This window comes from Thalassophryne amazonica, chromosome 20 (assembly GCF_902500255.1).
Source record: "Thalassophryne amazonica chromosome 20, fThaAma1.1, whole genome shotgun sequence".
NCBI classification, from domain to species: Eukaryota; Metazoa; Chordata; class Actinopteri; order Batrachoidiformes; family Batrachoididae; genus Thalassophryne; species Thalassophryne amazonica.
The window spans coordinates 22,336,287-22,355,283 of record NC_047122.1 but is presented as its reverse complement, the minus strand read 5'-3'; the positions used below and the strand labels follow the sequence as shown (position 1 = coordinate 22,355,283).

Here is an 18,997-nt window from a genome sequence, read left to right as displayed (position 1 = left end):
CGTCTGTCTTGAAAAATAAAATTTGGCATAAATATTTCTGTTGATGAAAAATAAGTTAGAAAGAACATGGAGTACTGATGGAGAGATGTAGCCTGGGCACATCTGTGATACTTCCAACCAGTTGCTTCACCAAAACCTTTATTGGTTGAATTATTTAATAGTACATTAGAGACTACTGACATCTAATGGTCAAATAATGTATAGCACATTTACGGTGATGGTACAAGCTGGAGGCCACAGAGCACAATTTCAGAGGGCATGTTACAACAAGCAACATTATACTCACTAGCATATGGGGGGGGTTGTGGTGGTTGCTGCATACTGTAAATACATTTATGATCTTTATACTAAGGTTAGTAACAAACAGTGTTGTACCATTGGTGGTAGTTTGATTTGATTGGTTTTCCTGCCATTATACAACAATTCTTTTCAATTCTTTTTCTTCTTCTCTCTATGGGACCAGTAAAAAATCATCAATATTTAAGTCTGGTTACATAATTAATGATTTTGCACAGTGATTCACTTTCAGTGATTCCCATCTTGTGATTAAAGGATACTGGCTACAATGTTGAATTGTTCTGCTTTGGTGTGTACATCCTTCCTCTGTATTGTTTATTGGGAATTGTAGATGGTTTATGGAATGTGCTGACTCAAACTGCTTCACAAAACTAGGAAGTCCAGGATTTGTCATGCTAATGTAATACAGTGGGGGAAATAAGTATTTGACCCCCTGTCAGTTTTGCAGGTTTTCCCACCTACATAGGATGTTGAGGTCTATAATTTTTATCGTAGGTACTCTTCAACTGTGAGAGACAGAATCTTAAAAAAAAATTAAAAATCCAGAAAATCTCATTGTATGATTTTTAAATAATTCATTTGCATTTTATTGCATGAAAAACGTATTTGAACCCCTACCAACCAGCAGGAATTCTGTCTCTCACAGACCTGTTAATTTTTCTTTAAGAAGCTCTCTTATTCGGCACTCTTTACCTGTATTAATTGCACCTGTTTGAACTTATTACCTGTATAAAAGACACCTGTTCACACACTCAATCAATCACACTCCAACCTGTCCACCGTAGCCAGGAGCAAAGAGCTGTCTCAGGACACCAGGGACAAAACTGTAGACCTGCACAAGGCTGGGATGGACTACAGGACAAGAGGCAAGCAGCTTGGTAGAAGACAACAACTGTTATGATTATTTATTAGAAAGTGGAAGAAACACAAGATGACTGTCAATCTCCCTCGGTCTGGGATTCCATGCAAGATCTCACTATGTGGGGTAAGGATGATTCTGAGAAAGCTCAGAACTACACAGGAGGACCTGGTCAATGACCTGAAGAGAGCTGGGACCACAGTCACAAAGATTACATTAGTAACACATGATGCTGTCATGGAAGGTCCCCCTGCTCAAGCCAGCACATGTCCAGGCCCGTTTGAAGTTCACCAGTGACCATCTGGATGATCCAGAGGAGGCATGGGAGAAGGTCATGTGGTCAGATGAGACCAGAATAGAGCTTTTTGGAATCAACTCCACTTACCATGTTTAGAGGATGACAACAACCCCAAGAAAACCATCCCAACCATGAAGCATGGGGGTGGAAACATCATACTCTGGGGGTGCTCTTCTGCAAAGGGGACAGGATGACTGCACCGTATTGAAGGGAGGATGGATGGGGTCAGTCTCCAGGCCTGAACTCAATAGAAAATCTTTGGAGGGAGCTGAAACTCCAAACCTGAAAGATTTGGAGAACTGTATGGAGGAGTGGACCAAAATCCCTGCTGCATTGTGTGAAAACCTGGTCAAGAACTACAGGAAACGTCTGACCTGTGGAACTGCAAACAAAGGTTTCTGTACCAGTTGTTAAGGTCTGTTTTTCTTTCGGGTCAAATACTTATTTCATGCAATAAAATGCAAAATAATTATTTAAAAAGCATACAATGTGATTTTCTGGATTTTTTTTTTTTTTTTTTTTTTTTTTTTGATTCTGTCTCTCACAATTGAAGTGTACCTACGATAAAAATTACAGACCATTCTTTGTAGTTGAAAAAACCTACAAAATTGACAGTGGATCAAATACTTATTTTCCCCACTGTATTCTCTGAAAAAAGGATATTTAGCAGGAACAGAAGTGAATACAAGCAACCAAAAAAGTTCATGTCCCAGACTGGCTGGAATCAGACTTGTGTTCATTTTACAGTGTGCATTGTTGGACTGTCCCAGATGAGCATCAGCATCATGAAAGAACCACAGTGATAATCTTTGCTTGTCGCTTTGGAATGGTAGTTCCACATCACTGTGTGTGTGTGTGTGGGGGGGGGGGGGGGGGTTTAAGGACGTTTTTGGGCATCTGATGCTCCTTTTATGGTCACACCCGACTGGGAGGAGAACCAGAACGTGGAGAGATGATATTTTCCATCCAGGCTGGGAACATCCTGAATTCCTGCAGGATGTGGCTGAGGGACATCTGGGCAGGCTCACTTATCCTACATTTGCTTCAGTGGAGTTCCAAAATGAATCAAAAGCCTGTGGAGCCAACCAAGAAAAAAAAAAGGAACAGATGGGAGCAGAAAGAGAGGCTTTCTGAGACGGGAAAATCATTACATTGGTTACATTGACTACAAATGAGACAAGCAGTCGCCGTTTGGCGGACAACATTTGCTGGTCCACCTGAATCCATTATATGCAAATTTTCTGACTCCAATAACTTTCAGCTTTCTGGCCCGCTCCTGATGTAATTCAGACATGTACCTGGCAACAAACAGCTGAACCTATGTACCAAATTTGGCTGAGCTGGGTCCCACAGGAAAAAATGAGTATTTTTCTTACCCCAATAACTTTCAGGGTCCCGTCCCTATTGGGATGATAACGAACTATGCACTGCTCCACTCCCAGTCGAACCCACATGCCACGTTTGAGCAGATCGGCTCAGCGACCGCTGAGAGGTGGTCAGGACACCTTCATGTGACAGATAAAAACACAAATGCATACTAGGATTTATTATAAGATGCAAAAATAAGATGTTTCAGAATGTTTTCAGCCATCTTTATTTTACTTGGATTGGCACTCGCCGTGTCTCATCCTTTCCTGTTTGCATAAAATATACTTCTGTTGTGTTTTGCTCCCGCCTAGCTCATAGCATAGTGACCGTTGTCTCATATCACTGCAAAATGCCCACTATGATTGAAAATGAAGGACAGGTCATCACTTTGTCTCTGTACCTAATGTGAGCAAAGTAGTTCATCTCTATATTGCTCCCAGTGTGTGTGTGTGTGTGTGTGTCTGTCAGGCATCATTGTGAAGCAGTTTGATCATCTGCATCAGATGGAATAGCGCTTTAGAAATTGCGGTCTGTTTGCCGTTTTAGGAGGAGGCCGGTAAATCTGACAGGTTGGTTGCCTATAGGATTGCGGACAAAAGCTTTAGATGTCAGCATCTGTATTGCAACAGGCTGAAATGAGAGAGAGATTGAGACAAAACCGGAGGGAGGTGGCTGTTTCTGCGGCGAGGTGTTTGGTTTCATGTAATTGCGGGTATGTGAGGCTCTTCGGCTCTGCGAGTGTGAAAACTTACAAGCAGGGTAATGAATGTCAAGACTCGGACTGGACGGTCTTGCCACTCTCGGCTCAGGAATAAATACTTTTTTTTTTTTTTTTCAGCCCCCCCCCCCCTTTCCTGTGACCACATACCACAGCGGTGCAGAATGTGACTGTTGTGCCTGTCAGGACTCGCTCAGTGCCACAGGGCGATCCGACGCCTCTACAGCGAGGAGCTTCACGTTAGAAACCAGCGCGCCGCATTTTTACCAAATGATGTAAAAGGCGATAATGTGTCGGGAGGATTTTGTTTTCGTTTGACTTAAAATAAATTAAGTGCAGATTTGTTTCCTGTGCAGCTTCTCAGGGAAAAATGAACCAATGAATCTTTGTCTTTCAGAGGAAGATCCGCTACTGAGAAGGAAAGCAAGCGTCTTTCAACCAAAAATATGACAGAACATTACTGTGCCCTTTCCAGAAAAAACTTGCTGTGTGGGTTGTTTTTTTTTTTTTGTTTGGGGGGGGCTCTTCAGCCTCAACATCATCCATCACACCACCTTGTTCCTATAAAAAAGGTTTTTTCCATATCATCTTCTTCAGATGGCGTTGACCTTGATACTGTATGACCTTTGTAGTCAAGGCCGATAGTAACCTTTCAATGAGTGATGTGTTTTTTAAGGGTTGGGGTCAACCCAGGGCAGATAGTGCAGATACATTTGTTTCAGTTCATAGGCAAGTAGGTTTTCTGTACCGCTCAAGGGTACTGAACAACACTAACATCTTGCCTCAGTGCTTCACAGCCTGCAGAAAAAGTATGGTGGCCATCCTGGGTGGTGGCTGTAGCCAGGTGAGAGTCAGTGAAGAATTACAAGTGGTCAAAATTTAAGAATACTCCAATCATATTGAAAAGTACACCACATTAGTTGTTTAATCATAAAGGTTCCAAAACGGTATAGTTTGTGACACAACCAGTGACCCAAAGTGATGACTGGATGTCTTTGGGACCAGGGTCCGTATCCGCAAAGCAACTCAAAGCCCTCTCAGAGAGCTCCTAACTTACCCTGGCAAGGAATCTTAGCCTAAGAGTGAGCCAGCAGGTGTCTGAGAGCAACTCTGAGCAAGGAAGGGACAGAAACTCCTATCTTTGTGAGGAGGAGGGGTTGACCCCATTTAAAAAAAAAAAAAAAAGTGCTCCGCCCTCCTAGTCGCGAATGGACAGTGAAATCAACCGATCATGTAACCTGAACTCTATTAAAATGTGTAATAGTGAGGATAACTTTATGATGAAACCCAGTAAAATAAAAATGAATTGTTAGAGCTTGTAAATGTTTGAATGTACCTCATTCACGTGCCGAATGTCTGTATATTAAAAGCGTACGTGTGTGAGTTTTAGCTTTACCTTCTGGCAAATTGTAGCTCAACCTTCAGGTCTCCTTTAATAATGATTATAATAATATTAAAGAAAACAGAGCTCTGGTATCAGATTGGAAAAGTATCGGGATTGGATCGGAAGTGAAAAATTGTGGATCGGTGCATCCCTATACTTCACGTATTCTCACCAAATTTGCACCAGAGAGATAATAGGCATGGAAGACTCCACTGCATTTTGGAGGTGATGCGGATCAGGATTGGCGGATGTCAGAAACATCTGATTGCTCTTGTTGGACTTTGTTCCTCAGATCTGTCAGTTTTTATTCATAAAAGCTGCCAGCGTGTTTTGTTTCTTTGTCCATCCACATGAACTCGATCACCTGCTTACATCTCAAACACCTGACTCGAGCTGTTTCCAGACTTTCTAAACTGAAAGCAGATGGTCGAGAACCAGATTCTTCTGGCAGCATCAGGTCATATCCTATTGGCTGAGACGCCCATCAGTCACAGAGGACGAGGCGTCTCATTGGTTGTTTCTCTGTCATCTGTTGGTGGTTAATGTTCACACCACAGCTGTCTCTACCTCATGCTCGCTTTACCTCCTCCCTCACTCACAACTCTTTTCTTCTCTCTCACTCTCTCTCTCTCTTGACCTGCTTGATGGCGGTCTCTGAATATTTTGGTGATGTGTCTTGGCACTGGCGGATTCTTGCTCTGCCAGGACAGAAGTCCAACACGTGGTGAAAACTCAGAAAGCTTCTCCAGAGGCTCCAGAGGGTGATTGAGCAGAGTCATTTGGGAAAAATGGGAACTTCTGCTTGGATGACCTCCTGGTGACCTCCAGCTTGAAAACAAAAGTTCAGCTGTGCTGAAAACAAAACCACACTCGGGGGAGGGGAGGGGAGCGGCCTCAGATTAACTGTAACCCAGCAAATGTTTTGGGAGGCTGCACCATAGATGAGTGGTGTGTGAGTCAAGACCGCAAAACTCGATCAATCGAGCTTGAGGTTTTGGTTATTGGTTTTAGGTTTTGAGTATATGATAGTTTTCTCAGATTTGTTGTTGACCTTTAACCTTGAACAAAGTAGGGTGCTCTAAATTATGTGTAGGTGCTTTTGCTGCAGCTCAAAAAGTGGGTATCTTGCTCTTAAGATCAGAGTTCAGATGACTTTTCTCACTCCACATAAACATCACATTATTTGGCAAAAACATTTTTTCGAAGGTGACTTAAAATTACCTTCCAGGAGCTTCTGTTCAAGGTGCCATCCTGCACCCTGGAAGCAGTTTAGGGTTCAGTGCTCCAGGGCACTTTAACATGCAGGCTTTAAAGGTGTTTGGTCAGATCTTTGATCAGTGGACAACCTGCTCCACCAGCTGAGATATTCTAGTCAATCAAACACTCAAAATACAGCATTTAAATTTGGAGTGAGATTACTTAATTATACTGGCCCAATTGTCACCAAATATAGTAAATGCGTGACACATCATGACCCCAAGAACCCTGTTGATTTTGAGGTCAAAAGTCAACGTCACTGGAGCATACTTTGTAAATATTTTGTGAGCGTAATAACTTCTTTCTTAACTGTCCGACTGTCACCTAACTTGGTATGTGTGTTATGTATATTGGCCCCATGAAGCCTGTTGGTTTTGGAATCAGAGTCACAGGCGTACTTTGTAAAAACCTTGTGAGTGCAATAACTTCCTTCCTAATTGCCTGTTTGTTGCCAAACTTGGTTTGTGTGCTAGGCATGGTGACCCTAACAAACCTATTGATTTTTGGGGTCAAAATCACTGTACTTTATAAAAGCCTTCTGCCGAAAATGTCACTTGTCAATTGTATGTTGTCAGCGTTTGGCCAGGGCATCATGGGTTAGTGCAGACTCTGCACTTGAGTAATCCTGCTCGCAATCAAAAAACAGCTATGACTGAAACTGTAACCTGCTTAGCAAATGCAGGTAAATATTTCAGCTCATCTGTTGACAGACAGTCAATAAACCAGTCATGATTTAGGGAACAGTCAGATATTCTTAGTTAATTCTTATAATATTTGGGCTTATTTTGCCTCCACAGTGTGTGAGCCATACTCGTGTCTCAGCTTGCTCAGATGATAATAGGATTGTTGTAATTATTTATGAAATGTAGAAGAAACTGTTTCTTCTACTTGTGTTTCTTCATGTTTCAGATGTACGTCTACTAGTTCATTCTTCACTTTTAAATTTGAAAAATTGGAGCATTTTAGTCTATAATTCAGAAAGCACTGCTCATTCTGGCGTGTGTGTGTGTGTATTTGGACTTCATTTTATGTCACGCTTTTCCAACTGCATCAGATGTTCAAAGCGCTTTACAATTATGTCTCACATTCACCAATTCACACACTGATGTCAAGGTGCTCCCATGCAAGGCGCTCACTACACACCGGGAGAAAATTGGGGATTATGGATCTTGCCCAAGGACCCTTAGATATTTTCTGGTCAGGCTGGGGTTTGAACCGTGGATCCTCTGGTCTCTTGCCCAACGCTTAACCACTAGACCATCACCTCCCCAAATTTGTTTGCTTTTAATTATTATTATTATTTTTTATTTTTTATAGAGGTGACACAGTGCATCCAGAAAGTATTCACAGCACTTCACCTTTTCCACATTTTATTATGTTGCAGCCTTATTCTAAAATGGAGTACATTTATTTCTTCCTGCAAGATTCTACTCACAACACCCCATAATGACAACATGAAAAAAGGTTGGGGTTTTTTTTTTAGAATTTTTTGTAAATTTGTTAAAAATAAAAAACTAAGAAGTCACACGTACATAAGTATTCACACCCTTTGCTCAGTACTTTGTTGATGTACCTTTGGCAACAATTACAGCCTCAAATCTTCGTGAATATGATGCTACAAGCTTGGCGCACTTATCTTTGGGCAATTTGTCCATTCCTCTTTGCAGCACCTAAAGCTCCCATCAGGTTGTATGGGGAGCGTCGGTGCACAGCCATTTTCAGATCTCTCCTGTGATGTTCAGTCGGATTCAGGTCTGGGCTCTTGCTAGGCCACTCAAGGACATTCACAGCGTTGTCCTGAAGCCACTCCTTTGATATCTTGGCTGTGTGTTTAGGGTCATTGTCCTGCTGAAGGATGAACAGTCTCCCCGGTCTGAGGTCAAGAGCGCTCTGGAACAGGTTTTCATCCAGGATGTCTCTGTACATTGCTGCATTCATCTTCCCCTCAATCATAACTCATCTCCCAGTTCCTGCTTCTGAAAAACATCCCCACAGCATGATGCTGCCACCACCATGCTTCACTGTAGGATTGGTGCCTGGTTTCTTCCAGACATGATGCCTGCCATTCACACCATAGAGTTCAATTTTGTGTCTCATCAGACCAGAGAATTTTTTTTCTGATGGTCTGAGAGTCATTCAGGTGTCTTTGGCAAACTCCAGGTGGGCTGCCATGTGCTTTTTACTAAGCAGTGGCTTCCATCTGGCCACTCTAGCATACAGGCCTGATTGGATTGATGCAGAGATGGTTGTCCTTCTGGAAGGTTCTCCTCTCTCCACAAAGGAATGCTGGAGCTCTGACAGAGTGATCATCGGATTCTTGGTCACCTCCCTGACTAAGGTCTTTCTCACCCAATCGCTTACTTTAGATGGGTGGTCAGCTCTAGGAAGAGTCCTGGTGGATCTGAGCCTCTTCCATTTATGGATGATGGAGCCCACTGTGCTCATTGGGAACTTCAATTGCACTAGAAATGTTTCTGTACCCTTCCCACATCTGTTCTTCAAAACAATCCTGTCTCAGAGGTCTACAGGCAGTTCCTTTGACTTCATGCTTGGTTTGTGCTCTAACATGCACTATCAACTGTGGGACCTTATATGTAGACAGGTGTTGTCTTTCCAAATCATGTGCAATCAACTGAATTTACCCCAGGTGGACTCTAATTAAGCTGTAGAAACATCTCAAAGATGATCAGTGGAAACAGGAGATGCCTGAGCTCAATTTTGAGCTTCATGTCAAAGACTGAATACTTACAGTATGTATACATGTGATTTCTTAGTTTTGTTATTTTTAATAAATTTGCAAAAATCTCAAACTTTTTTCATGTCATTATGGGGTGTTGTGAGTACAATTGTGAGGGGGAAAAATTTCATTTACTCCATTTTGGAATAAGGCTGTAACATAACATGTAGTCCCTTCATGGACAGCAACATGACGCCTCCTAACAGCGCAAAATATTGACGAAGTTCCCGGATGTTAATGCATTTTCAGTGGGGATTTGCGACTGAACACACTCAGAAAAACACTCACAAAATATGTCAAAATGCCGCTTTGACCTGGATATTGAGCCAGTAAAATTAATTAACATTAAATCATGTCAGGAAAGTATTAAACTTACTCTGACACACACACACACACATTCCAAAAATATTAGTGTTGAAAGTTAAGATGGATCTGCGCTGTTAAGCTGCACTGCCAGGCTGAACCGAGCTGCTGCTGCTGCTGTTTTCAGCACAGCACGTCTCCTAAAACCATTATGAAACATTTATATATATTATATTTTTACGCAATTATCCTTTATTGACCGAGTTTCTTTCATGAAGTCAGTGGTGGTTGTGTAAGTGTGTTCTGTGTCCTCGGACAACACAGGCATGGGCAGGAAACATACACCTGTTTATCAACCAAATGTCACGGACAAAGTGACAAGAATAACCAAAACCACTTAGTTATGGAAGGAAATATTGTCTCCCTTGTTCCTCCGTTTGTGGCTTTGCCAACATGCACAGCTTTCCAGCATATTCCACCTGTTTCTTTATGAGACTATTAAACTGCACTCTTCACCAGCAGAGGACAACCCCAACCATTGACATCAACTGGAAGTGCCCTCCACTGACTTCAGCCAATGGCAATTTGCATGTCAATTGAGCGGCAAATTTGATTCAAATAATATTATCTACACTGAGCTCAAACATTCTGCAAGTGTATGAATAACAGTTAATTTTTACCAAGGAATGCACAAACAAATTCTCAAAAAGCATTTCTGTTCCCCTTCACGTCTAAGTACACAGAGAGGAATCCTACGGAGTTAACCATGTGCATGTACCTCAGTAATTGTAAACCTTTTAAAACGACCAGTTATACAGTTGGCTGCTTATCTTAACCTCCAGTCCGTTTGTGATGCCGCTTTCTGCAGCGTCATTACAAGTCAGCTGCATGAAAATTCAGTAAGGTATATCTTCTATAATACATTCCAATTCTAAGGTAGAACTCTAATAGTGTATACTAAAGTATATCTAAATATTTAAAAAAAAAAAAGAGTAGAGTAGAGCCACTTAGATGCCTGGTCTTGAGAACCAGGGATGGTCAGTTTAAAAGCTTTTTTTATCCCAAGGGAACTCTCCCTACCCACCTAAGTGGCTCAAGAATATGGACAGCATGTATATCAGTGACATTTACACAATAAGGGTAATAAACAACATGTACAAGAAATCTAGTTACTACATAATATTATAGGAGTTAGCTTCTAAAACCTAAATATTCATACAGGAGAAGATTGTAGTATATGTTTACCTAGTCTGTAGACTAGTAGTAAAATTAAATTATACTTAGTAGGCTAAGCTATAAATATGGTAATTTTATTATCTATGTAAAGTTCACCCTGCTATCTTACTATAGGAAAACAAAATCCATACTCTATATGCTTACTAATGGAAACCCCAAACTTAGATACTATCTGTTGATATCCATTAAAGTACCAATAAACTGAAGAACCATAAAAAAATCTACACCATGTAAAATAAGTGTAAATCACAAAAGTAAGCTAACTATAGCTAGATGAGCTAGAGTTAATTTAGCCATTAATTAGCCAACTGTACCTTGCTAGCCAACAAGGTTAAACAAAGCCAGTAACTAGCGTATAAAGTACAGTAGCGTAGTTTAACCCTACAATAACGGTATTAACGAATACATATTTGTTAATACCGTTATTGTAGGTTTAACTGTGCTATTATACTTTATACACTAATTACCGTTTTTGTTTATCTTGTTAGCTTGCTAGGTATGGTTGGCTTATTAACGGCTAATTTAGGTCTTCTAACTAGAACTAGCTTATTTACGTTATTTACATTTTCATTTTACACGGTGTAGATTATTAATGATTCATCAGTTTGTGTTCTTTTTAAAGACATCAACATATAATACCTTAGTTGTTAGGTTTCCATTTGATAGCATATAGATTATGCTTTTCCAATTTTATGCTAACAGAGTTACTTTAGATAGATAACAATACACATTACATCATAGCTTCTGTTTCTATAATAAAATACCATGAGCATGACCAAATCTTCTCCTGTATTAATATTTAGGTTCTAATACCTACTCCTGTATATTATATAGTACCCTATTTACTGTATATGTTGTTTATTACCCTTAATATTTAAATACAGTTATATATATGATGTCTTATCTATCTTATGTCTTATTATTTATTATTATACTCGTATATACTTCTTTCTTGAGCCGCTTGGGTGGGTAGGGAGAGTTCCCATGGGATAAAAAAGCTTTTCAACCTACCATCCCTGGTTCTCAAGACCAGGCACCTAAGTGGCTCTGCTCTACTCATTTCTACTCTTCTATTTTACTCTTCCTTTTTAGATATTTAGATACACATTAGTATACTAGCATAGTTCCACCTTAGAATTGGAATATATAAGATATACCTTACTGAATTTTCATATAACAAAAGTAAACAAAAGTGTGTACTGTGTGTGCATGAGGAGGAGCTCGATCCTGTTGTCAGCAGCAGATCGAGACCCCTCATCGAGGCACTCTAGTTGGGTTTTGTTTAGCAGGAAGCTTGCTGATTGGTCCTTGTCTCTGTTTTCAGGCCTTGGCGCCACATCGAGCGTACCTGCTGACGGTGCGGCTTCCTTCCAAGGTTAGTTAACCGTGTGAGATTTAAAAGAAAATGTTGTTTTAATGATGTCAGACACTTATTTTCCTTCTTCCCTCTCTGTTTCCTGTTTTCTCCTGCATTCTTCTTCTTTCATTTCTCCATCATCCACCAACAAAATGGTTTTTGCAGTTCTTCTCTTTTATTTCTTCCCTCATCTCATTTTCAAATCTTATTTTGCTGTATGTTATGAAGGTCTTTGAGTGCTGTCTTTGTGTTTGTATTTCCTCATCTTCCCGCCTGCTCTCAGTCTTAATCTTTTAGTTTTTCTTGCTCTGAGCAGATCAGAACAGGTCCTACCATATGGAGACATCTGATCTTTTTTCCCCACAATGCAGCTGTGGAAACACAGCCTGTGGGAAAGAAAAACACTCAAGATGAAGAAAAGTTCAACCTGGAGGGCAAGTGAGAGAAAGAAAAACATGGTTGAAACATTAAAAAGTCTTTCCACAGTGATAAATGAAATGATAAAACTGTGATCAAATGATTAACACAGTCATAAAATCAGTGTGTTATGGTGAATGTTTTTTTTTTGTGTGTGTGTGACATCATGAAACACTGTTTACTGTGTTTTCCACTGACACAGTCATCTGAGGTTAACAGTTTCCATCATCTTATCTCCTTTGAGTCTTTGTGACATCATGAGGCAGCTTGTTAAAGTAAACATTAAGCTGAAAGTTTCCACTACTGTCCAAATACTTATGGACCTGCCTATAAATCAATCAGTCTGATCAATAAGCTCTGTCACTTCAGCCATATAATCAGTAATGCAGTTTTTTTTCAACATTTATTGATTTTATACATTTAAGGGAAACAACAAAACACCCCACAAACCCCTTCCCAACCCTTCATAACAATAAAAATCAGTAAAAAAGAAAGAAAGAAAGAAACAATACATCATTTTCGAATAATCTATACAGGCAAGTCATTCACAAACTGTAAAAAGGGTGCCCATAGCTCATAAAAGTCCTCAATCTTCCCTTTTACAAAATACAGTAGTGTTCAGAATAATAGTAGTGCTATGTGACTAAAAAGATTAATCCAGGTTTTGAGTATATTTCTTACTGTTACATGGGAAACAAGGTACCAGTAGATTCTCAAAAATCCAACAAGACCAAGCATTCATGATATGCACACTCTTAAGGCTATGAAATTGGGCTATTAGTAAAAAAGTAGAAAAGGGGGTGTTCACAATAATAGTGGCATCTACTGTTGATGCTACAAACTCAAAACTATTATGTTCAAACTGCTTTTTTAGCAATCCTGTGAATCGCTAAACTAGTATTTAGTTGTATAACCACAGCTTTTCATGATTTTTTCACATCTGCGTGGCATTAATTTTGTTGGTTTAGAGCCAAGATTTTGCTCGTTTACTAGTGTGCTTGGGGTCATTGTCTTGTTGAAACACCCATTTCAAGGGCATGTCCTCTTCAGCATAAGGCAACATAACCTCTTCAAGTATTTTGACATATCCAAACTGATCCATGATACCTGGTATGCGATATATAGGCCCAACACCATAGTAGGAGAAACATGCCCATATCATGATGCTTGCACCACCATGCTTTACTGTCTTCACTGTGAACTGTGGCTTGAATTCAGAGTTTGGGGGTCGTCTCACAAACTGTCTGCGGCCCTTGGACCCAAAAAGAACAATTTTACTCTCATCAGTCCACAAAATATTCCTCCATTTCTCTTTAGGCCAGTTGATGTGTTCTTTGGCAAATTGTAACCTCTTCTGCAGGTCTTTTATTTAACAGAGGGACTTTGCGGGGGATTCTTGAAAATAAATTTGCTTCACACAGGCGTCTTCTAACTGTCACAGCACTTACAGGTAACTCCAGGCTGTCTTTGATCACCCTGTAGCTGATCAATGGGTGAGCCTTGCCATTCTGGTTATTCTTCTATCCATTTTGATGGTTGTTTTCCGTTTTCTTCCACGCGTCTCTGGTTTTTTTGTCCATTTTAAAGCATTGGAGATCATTGTAGATGAACAGCCTATAATTTTTTGCACCTGCGTATAAGTTCTCCCCTCTCCACTCAACCTTTTAATCTAACTACGCTGTTCTTCTGAACAATGTCTTGAACATCCCATTTTCCTCAGGCTTTCAAAGAGAAAAGCATGTTCAACAGGTGCTGACTTCATCCTTAAATAGGGGACACCTGATTCACACCGTTTGTTCCACAAAATTGACAAACACTGACTGAATGCCACACTACTATTATTGTGAACACCCCCTTTTCTATTTTTTTTTTTTTACTAATAGCCCAATTTCATAGCCTTAAGAGTGTGCATATCATGAATGCTTGGTCTTGTTGGATTTGTGAGAATCTACTGAATCTACTGGTGCCTTGTTTCCCATGTAACAATAAGAAATATACTCAAAACCTGGATTCATCTTTTTAGTCACATAGCACTACTATTAATCTGAACACTACTGTATGTCAGTTTTTCTAATGCCAGGTTACGAGGCAGCTCTTTAATCCATTAATTTGTGGTAGGTCCTTGACTATTTTTCCAGTTTAAGGCAATAACATGTTTAGCCTGTAGTAAACAAAAATCAATCAATTTCCTTTTCTTCCCATTTACAGGAACCTTTTCAGGAAAACATGGAAAATACACAATTTAGCCTCTACAGGAATCACACACCCTGTTAACCTTGAGATCAGCTGCAAAACCTCCTTCCAAAACATTGGACGTTTCTAGCACTCCCACATACAATGAAATTTACAATGACATTTAACACAGTTATCAGGTATATTGGGGTTAAAATGGTGTAGCTTTACAGGGGTTATGTACAGTGAGGAAAATAAGTATTTGAACACCCTGCGATTTTGCAAGTTCTCCCACTTAGAAATCACAGATGGATCTGAAATTTTCATCTTAGGTGCATGTCCACTGTGAGAGGCATGATCTAAAAAAAAAAATCCAGAAATCACAATGTATGATTTTTTTTAAATCATTTATTTGTATGTTACTGCTGCAAATAAGTAGTTGAACACCTGTGAAAATCAATGTTAATATTTGGTACAGTAGCCTTTGTTTGCAATTACAGAGGTCAAACATTTCCTGTAGTTTTTCACCAGGTTTACACACACTGCAGCAGGGATTTTGGTCCACTCCTCAATACAGATCTTCTCTAGATCTTTCAGGTTTGGAGTTTCACCTTCCTCCAAAGATTTTCTATTGAGTTCAGGTCTGGAGACTGGCCAGGTCACTCCAGGACCTTGAAATGCTTCTTACGGAGCCCCTCCTTAGTTGCCCTGGCTGTGTATTTGGGGTCATTGTCATGCTGGAAGACCCAGCCATGACCCATCTTCAATGCTCTTACTGAGAGAAGGAGGTTGTTAGCCAAAATCTCACAATACATGACCCCATCCATCCTCCCTTCAATATGGTGCAGTCGTCCTGTCCCCTTTCCAGAAGAGCGCCCCCAGAGTATGATGTTTCCACCGCCATGCTTCACGGTTGGGATGGTTTCCTTGGAGTTGTTCTCATCCTCTAAACATGGTAAGTGGAGTTGATTCCAAAAAGCTCTATTCTGGTCTCATCTGACCACATGACCTTCTCCCATGCCTCCTCTGGATCATCCAGATGGTCACTGATGAACTTCAAACGGGCCTGGACATGTGCTGGCTTGAGCAGGGGGACCTTGCTGCCCTGCAGGATTTTAAACCATGACAGCATCATGTGTTACTAATGTAATCGTTGTAGTCTTACACACCTCTCTGCAGCTTCTCTCCCCCTGCCATCCCCTCATTACCCCATCCCCGTAGAGACGGTGCCTGCTCCCAGACTACCAATAACCAGCAAAAATCTATTTAAGCATAAAAATTCAAAAAGAAAAAATAATATAGCACCTTCAACTACACCACAGACTAAAACAGTTAAATGTGGTCTATTAAACATTAGGTCTCTCTCTTCTAAGTCCCTGTTGGTAAATGATATAATAATTGATCAACATATTGATTTATTCTGCCTTACAGAAACCTGGTTACAGCAGGATGAATATGTTAGTTTAAATGAGTCAACACCCCCGAGTCACACTGTCAGAATGCTCGTAGCACGGGCCGAGGCGGAGGATTAGCAGCAATCTTCCATTCCAGCTTATTAATTAATCAAAAACCCAGACAGAGCTTTAATTCATTTGAAAGCTTGACTCTTAGTCTTGTCCATCCAAATTGGAAGTCCCAAAAACCAGTTTTATTTGTTATTATCTATCGTCCACCTGGTCGTTACTGTGAGTTTCTCTGTGAATTTTCAGACCTTTTGTCTGACTTAGTGCTTAGCTCAGATAAGATAATTATAGTGGGCGATTTTAACATCCACACAGATGCTGAGAATGACAGCCTCAACACTGCATTTAATCTATTATTAGACTCTATTGGCTTTGCTCAAAAAGTAAATGAGTCCACCCACCACTTTAATCATATCTTAGATCTTGTTCTGACTTATGGTATGGAAATAGAAGACTTAACAGTATTCCCTGAAAACTCCCTTCTGTCTGATCATTTACATTTACTCTGATGGACTACCCAGCAGTGGGGAATAAGTTTCATTACACTAGAAGTCTTTCAGAAAGCGCTGTAACTAGGTTTAAGGATATGATTCCTTCTTTATGTTCTCTAATGCCATATACCAACACAGTGCAGAGTAGCTACCTAAACTCTGTAAGTGAGATAGAGTATCTTGTCAATAGTTTTACATCCTCATTGAAGACAACTTTGGATCCTGTAGCTCCTCTAAAAAAGAGAGCTTTAAATCAGAAGTGCCTGACTCCATGGTATAACTCACAAACTCATAGCTTAAAGCAGATAACCCGTAAGTTGGAGAGGAAATGGCGTCTCACTAATTTAGAAGATCTTCACTTAGCCTGGAAAAAGAGTCTGTTGCTCTATAAAAAAGCCCTCCGTAAAGCTAGGACATCTTTCTACTCATCACTAATTGAAGAAAATAAGAACAACCCCAGGTTTCTTTTCAGCACTGTAGCCAGGCTGACAAAGAGTCAGAGCTCTATTGAGCTGAGTATTCCATTAACTTTAACTAGTAATGACTTCATGACTTTCTTTGCTAACAAAATTTTAACTATTAGAGAAAAAATTACTCATAACCATCCCAAAGACGTATCGTTATCTTTGGCTGCTTTCAGTGATGCCGGTATTTGGTTAGACTCTTTCTCTCCGATTGTTCTGTCTGAGTTATTTTCATTAGTTACTTCATCCAAACCATCAACATGTTTATTAGACCCCATTCCTACCAGGCTGCTCAAGGAAGCCCTACCATTATTTAATGCTTCGATCTTAAATATGATCAATCTATCTTTGTTAGTTGGCTATGTACCACAGGCTTTTAAGGTGGCAGTAATTAAACCATTACTTAAAAAGCCATCACTTGACCCAGCTATCTTAGCTAATTATAGGCCAATCTCCAACCTTCCTTTTCCCTCAAAAATTCTTGAAAGGGTAGTTGTAAAACAGCTAACTGATCATCTGCAGAGGAATGGTCTATTTGAAGAGTTTCAGTCAGGTTTTAGAATTCATCATAGTACAGAAACAGCATTAGTGAAGGTTACAAATGATCTTCTTATGGCCTCGGACAGTGGACTCATCTCTGTGCTTGTTCTGTTAGACATCAGTGCTGCTTTTGATACTGTTGACCATAAAATTTTATTACAGAGATTAGAGCATGCCATAGGTATTAAAGGCACTGCGCTGCGGTGGTTTGAATCATATTTGTCTAATAGATTACAATTTGTTCATGTAAATGGGGAATCTTCTTCACAGACTAAAGTTAATTATGGAGTTCCACAAGGTTCTGTGCTAGGACCAATTTTATTCACTTTATACATGCTTCCCTTAGGCAGTATTATTAGACGGTATTGCTTAAATTTTCATTGTTACGCAGATGATACCCAGCTTTATCTATCCATGAAGCCAGAGGACACACACCAATTAGCTAAACTGCAGGATTGTCTTACAGACATAAAGACATGGATGACCTCTAATTTCCTGCTTTTAAACTCAGATAAAACTGAAGTTATTGTACTTGGCCCCACAAATCTTAGAAACATGGTGTCTAACCAGATCCTTACTCTGACCTCTAGTAATACTGTGAGAAATCTTGGAGTCATTTTTGATCAGGATATGTCATTCAAAGCGCATATTAAACAAATATGTAGGACTGCTTTTTTGCATTTACGCAATATCTCTAAAATTAGAAAGGTCTTGTCTCAGAGTGATGCTGAAAAACTAATTCATGCATTTATTTCCTCTAGGCTGGACTATTGTAATTCATTATTATCAGGTTGTCCTAAAAGTTCCCTAAAAAGCCTTCAGTTAATTCAAAATGCTGCAGCTAGAGTACTGACGGGGACTAGAAGGAGAGAGCATATCTCACCCATATTGGCCTCTCTTCATTGGCTTCCTGTTAATTCTAGAATAGAATTTAAAATTCTTCTTCTTACTTATAAGGTTTTGAATAATCAAGTCCCATCTTATCTTAGGGACCTCATAGTACCATATCACCCCAATAGAGCGCTTCACTCTGGCTGCAGGCTTACTTGTAGTTCCTAGGGTTTGTAAGAGTAGAATGGGAGGCAGAGCCTTCAGCTTTCAGGCTCGTCTCCTGTGGAACCAGCTCCCAATTCAGATCAGGGAGACAGACACCCTCTCTACTTTTAAGATTAGGCTTAAAACTTTCCTTTTTGCTAAAGCTTATAGTTAGGGCTGGATCAGGTGACCCTGAACCATCCCTTAGTTATGCTGCTATAGACGTAGACTGCTGGGGGGTTCCCATGATGCACTGTTTCTTTCTCTTTTTGCTCTGTATGCACCACTCTGCATTTAATCATTAGTGATCGATCTCTGCTCCCCTCCACAGCATGTCTTTTTCCTGGTTCTCTCCCTCAGCCCCAACCAGTCCCAGCAGAAGACTGCCCCTCCCTGAGCCTGGTTCTGCTGGAGGTTTCTTCCTGTTAAAAGGGAGTTTTTCCTTCCCACTGTAGCCAAGTGCTTGCTCACAGGGGTCGTTTTGACCGTTGGGGTTTTACATAATTATTGTATGGCCTTGCCTTACAATATAAAGCGCCTTGGGGCAACTGTTTGTTGTGATTTGGCGCTATATAAAAAAAATTGATTGATTGATTGAATT

The 18,997-nt window shown here is 40.1% G+C and overlaps 1 protein-coding gene across 2 annotated transcripts in view; it reads left to right on the top strand.

The window, feature by feature from the left end:
- Nucleotides 1-18,997, top strand: part of LOC117501875 (F-actin-uncapping protein LRRC16A) — an 83,975-nt gene that overhangs the window by 8,899 nt on the left and 56,079 nt on the right. For both annotated transcript variants that reach the window (XM_034160840.1, XM_034160841.1), the window contains exon 3: nucleotides 11,782-11,832. In XM_034160840.1, coding sequence (XP_034016731.1) covers nucleotides 11,782-11,832 — 51 coding nt within the window. The remainder of the gene's footprint in view (nucleotides 1-11,781; nucleotides 11,833-18,997) is intronic.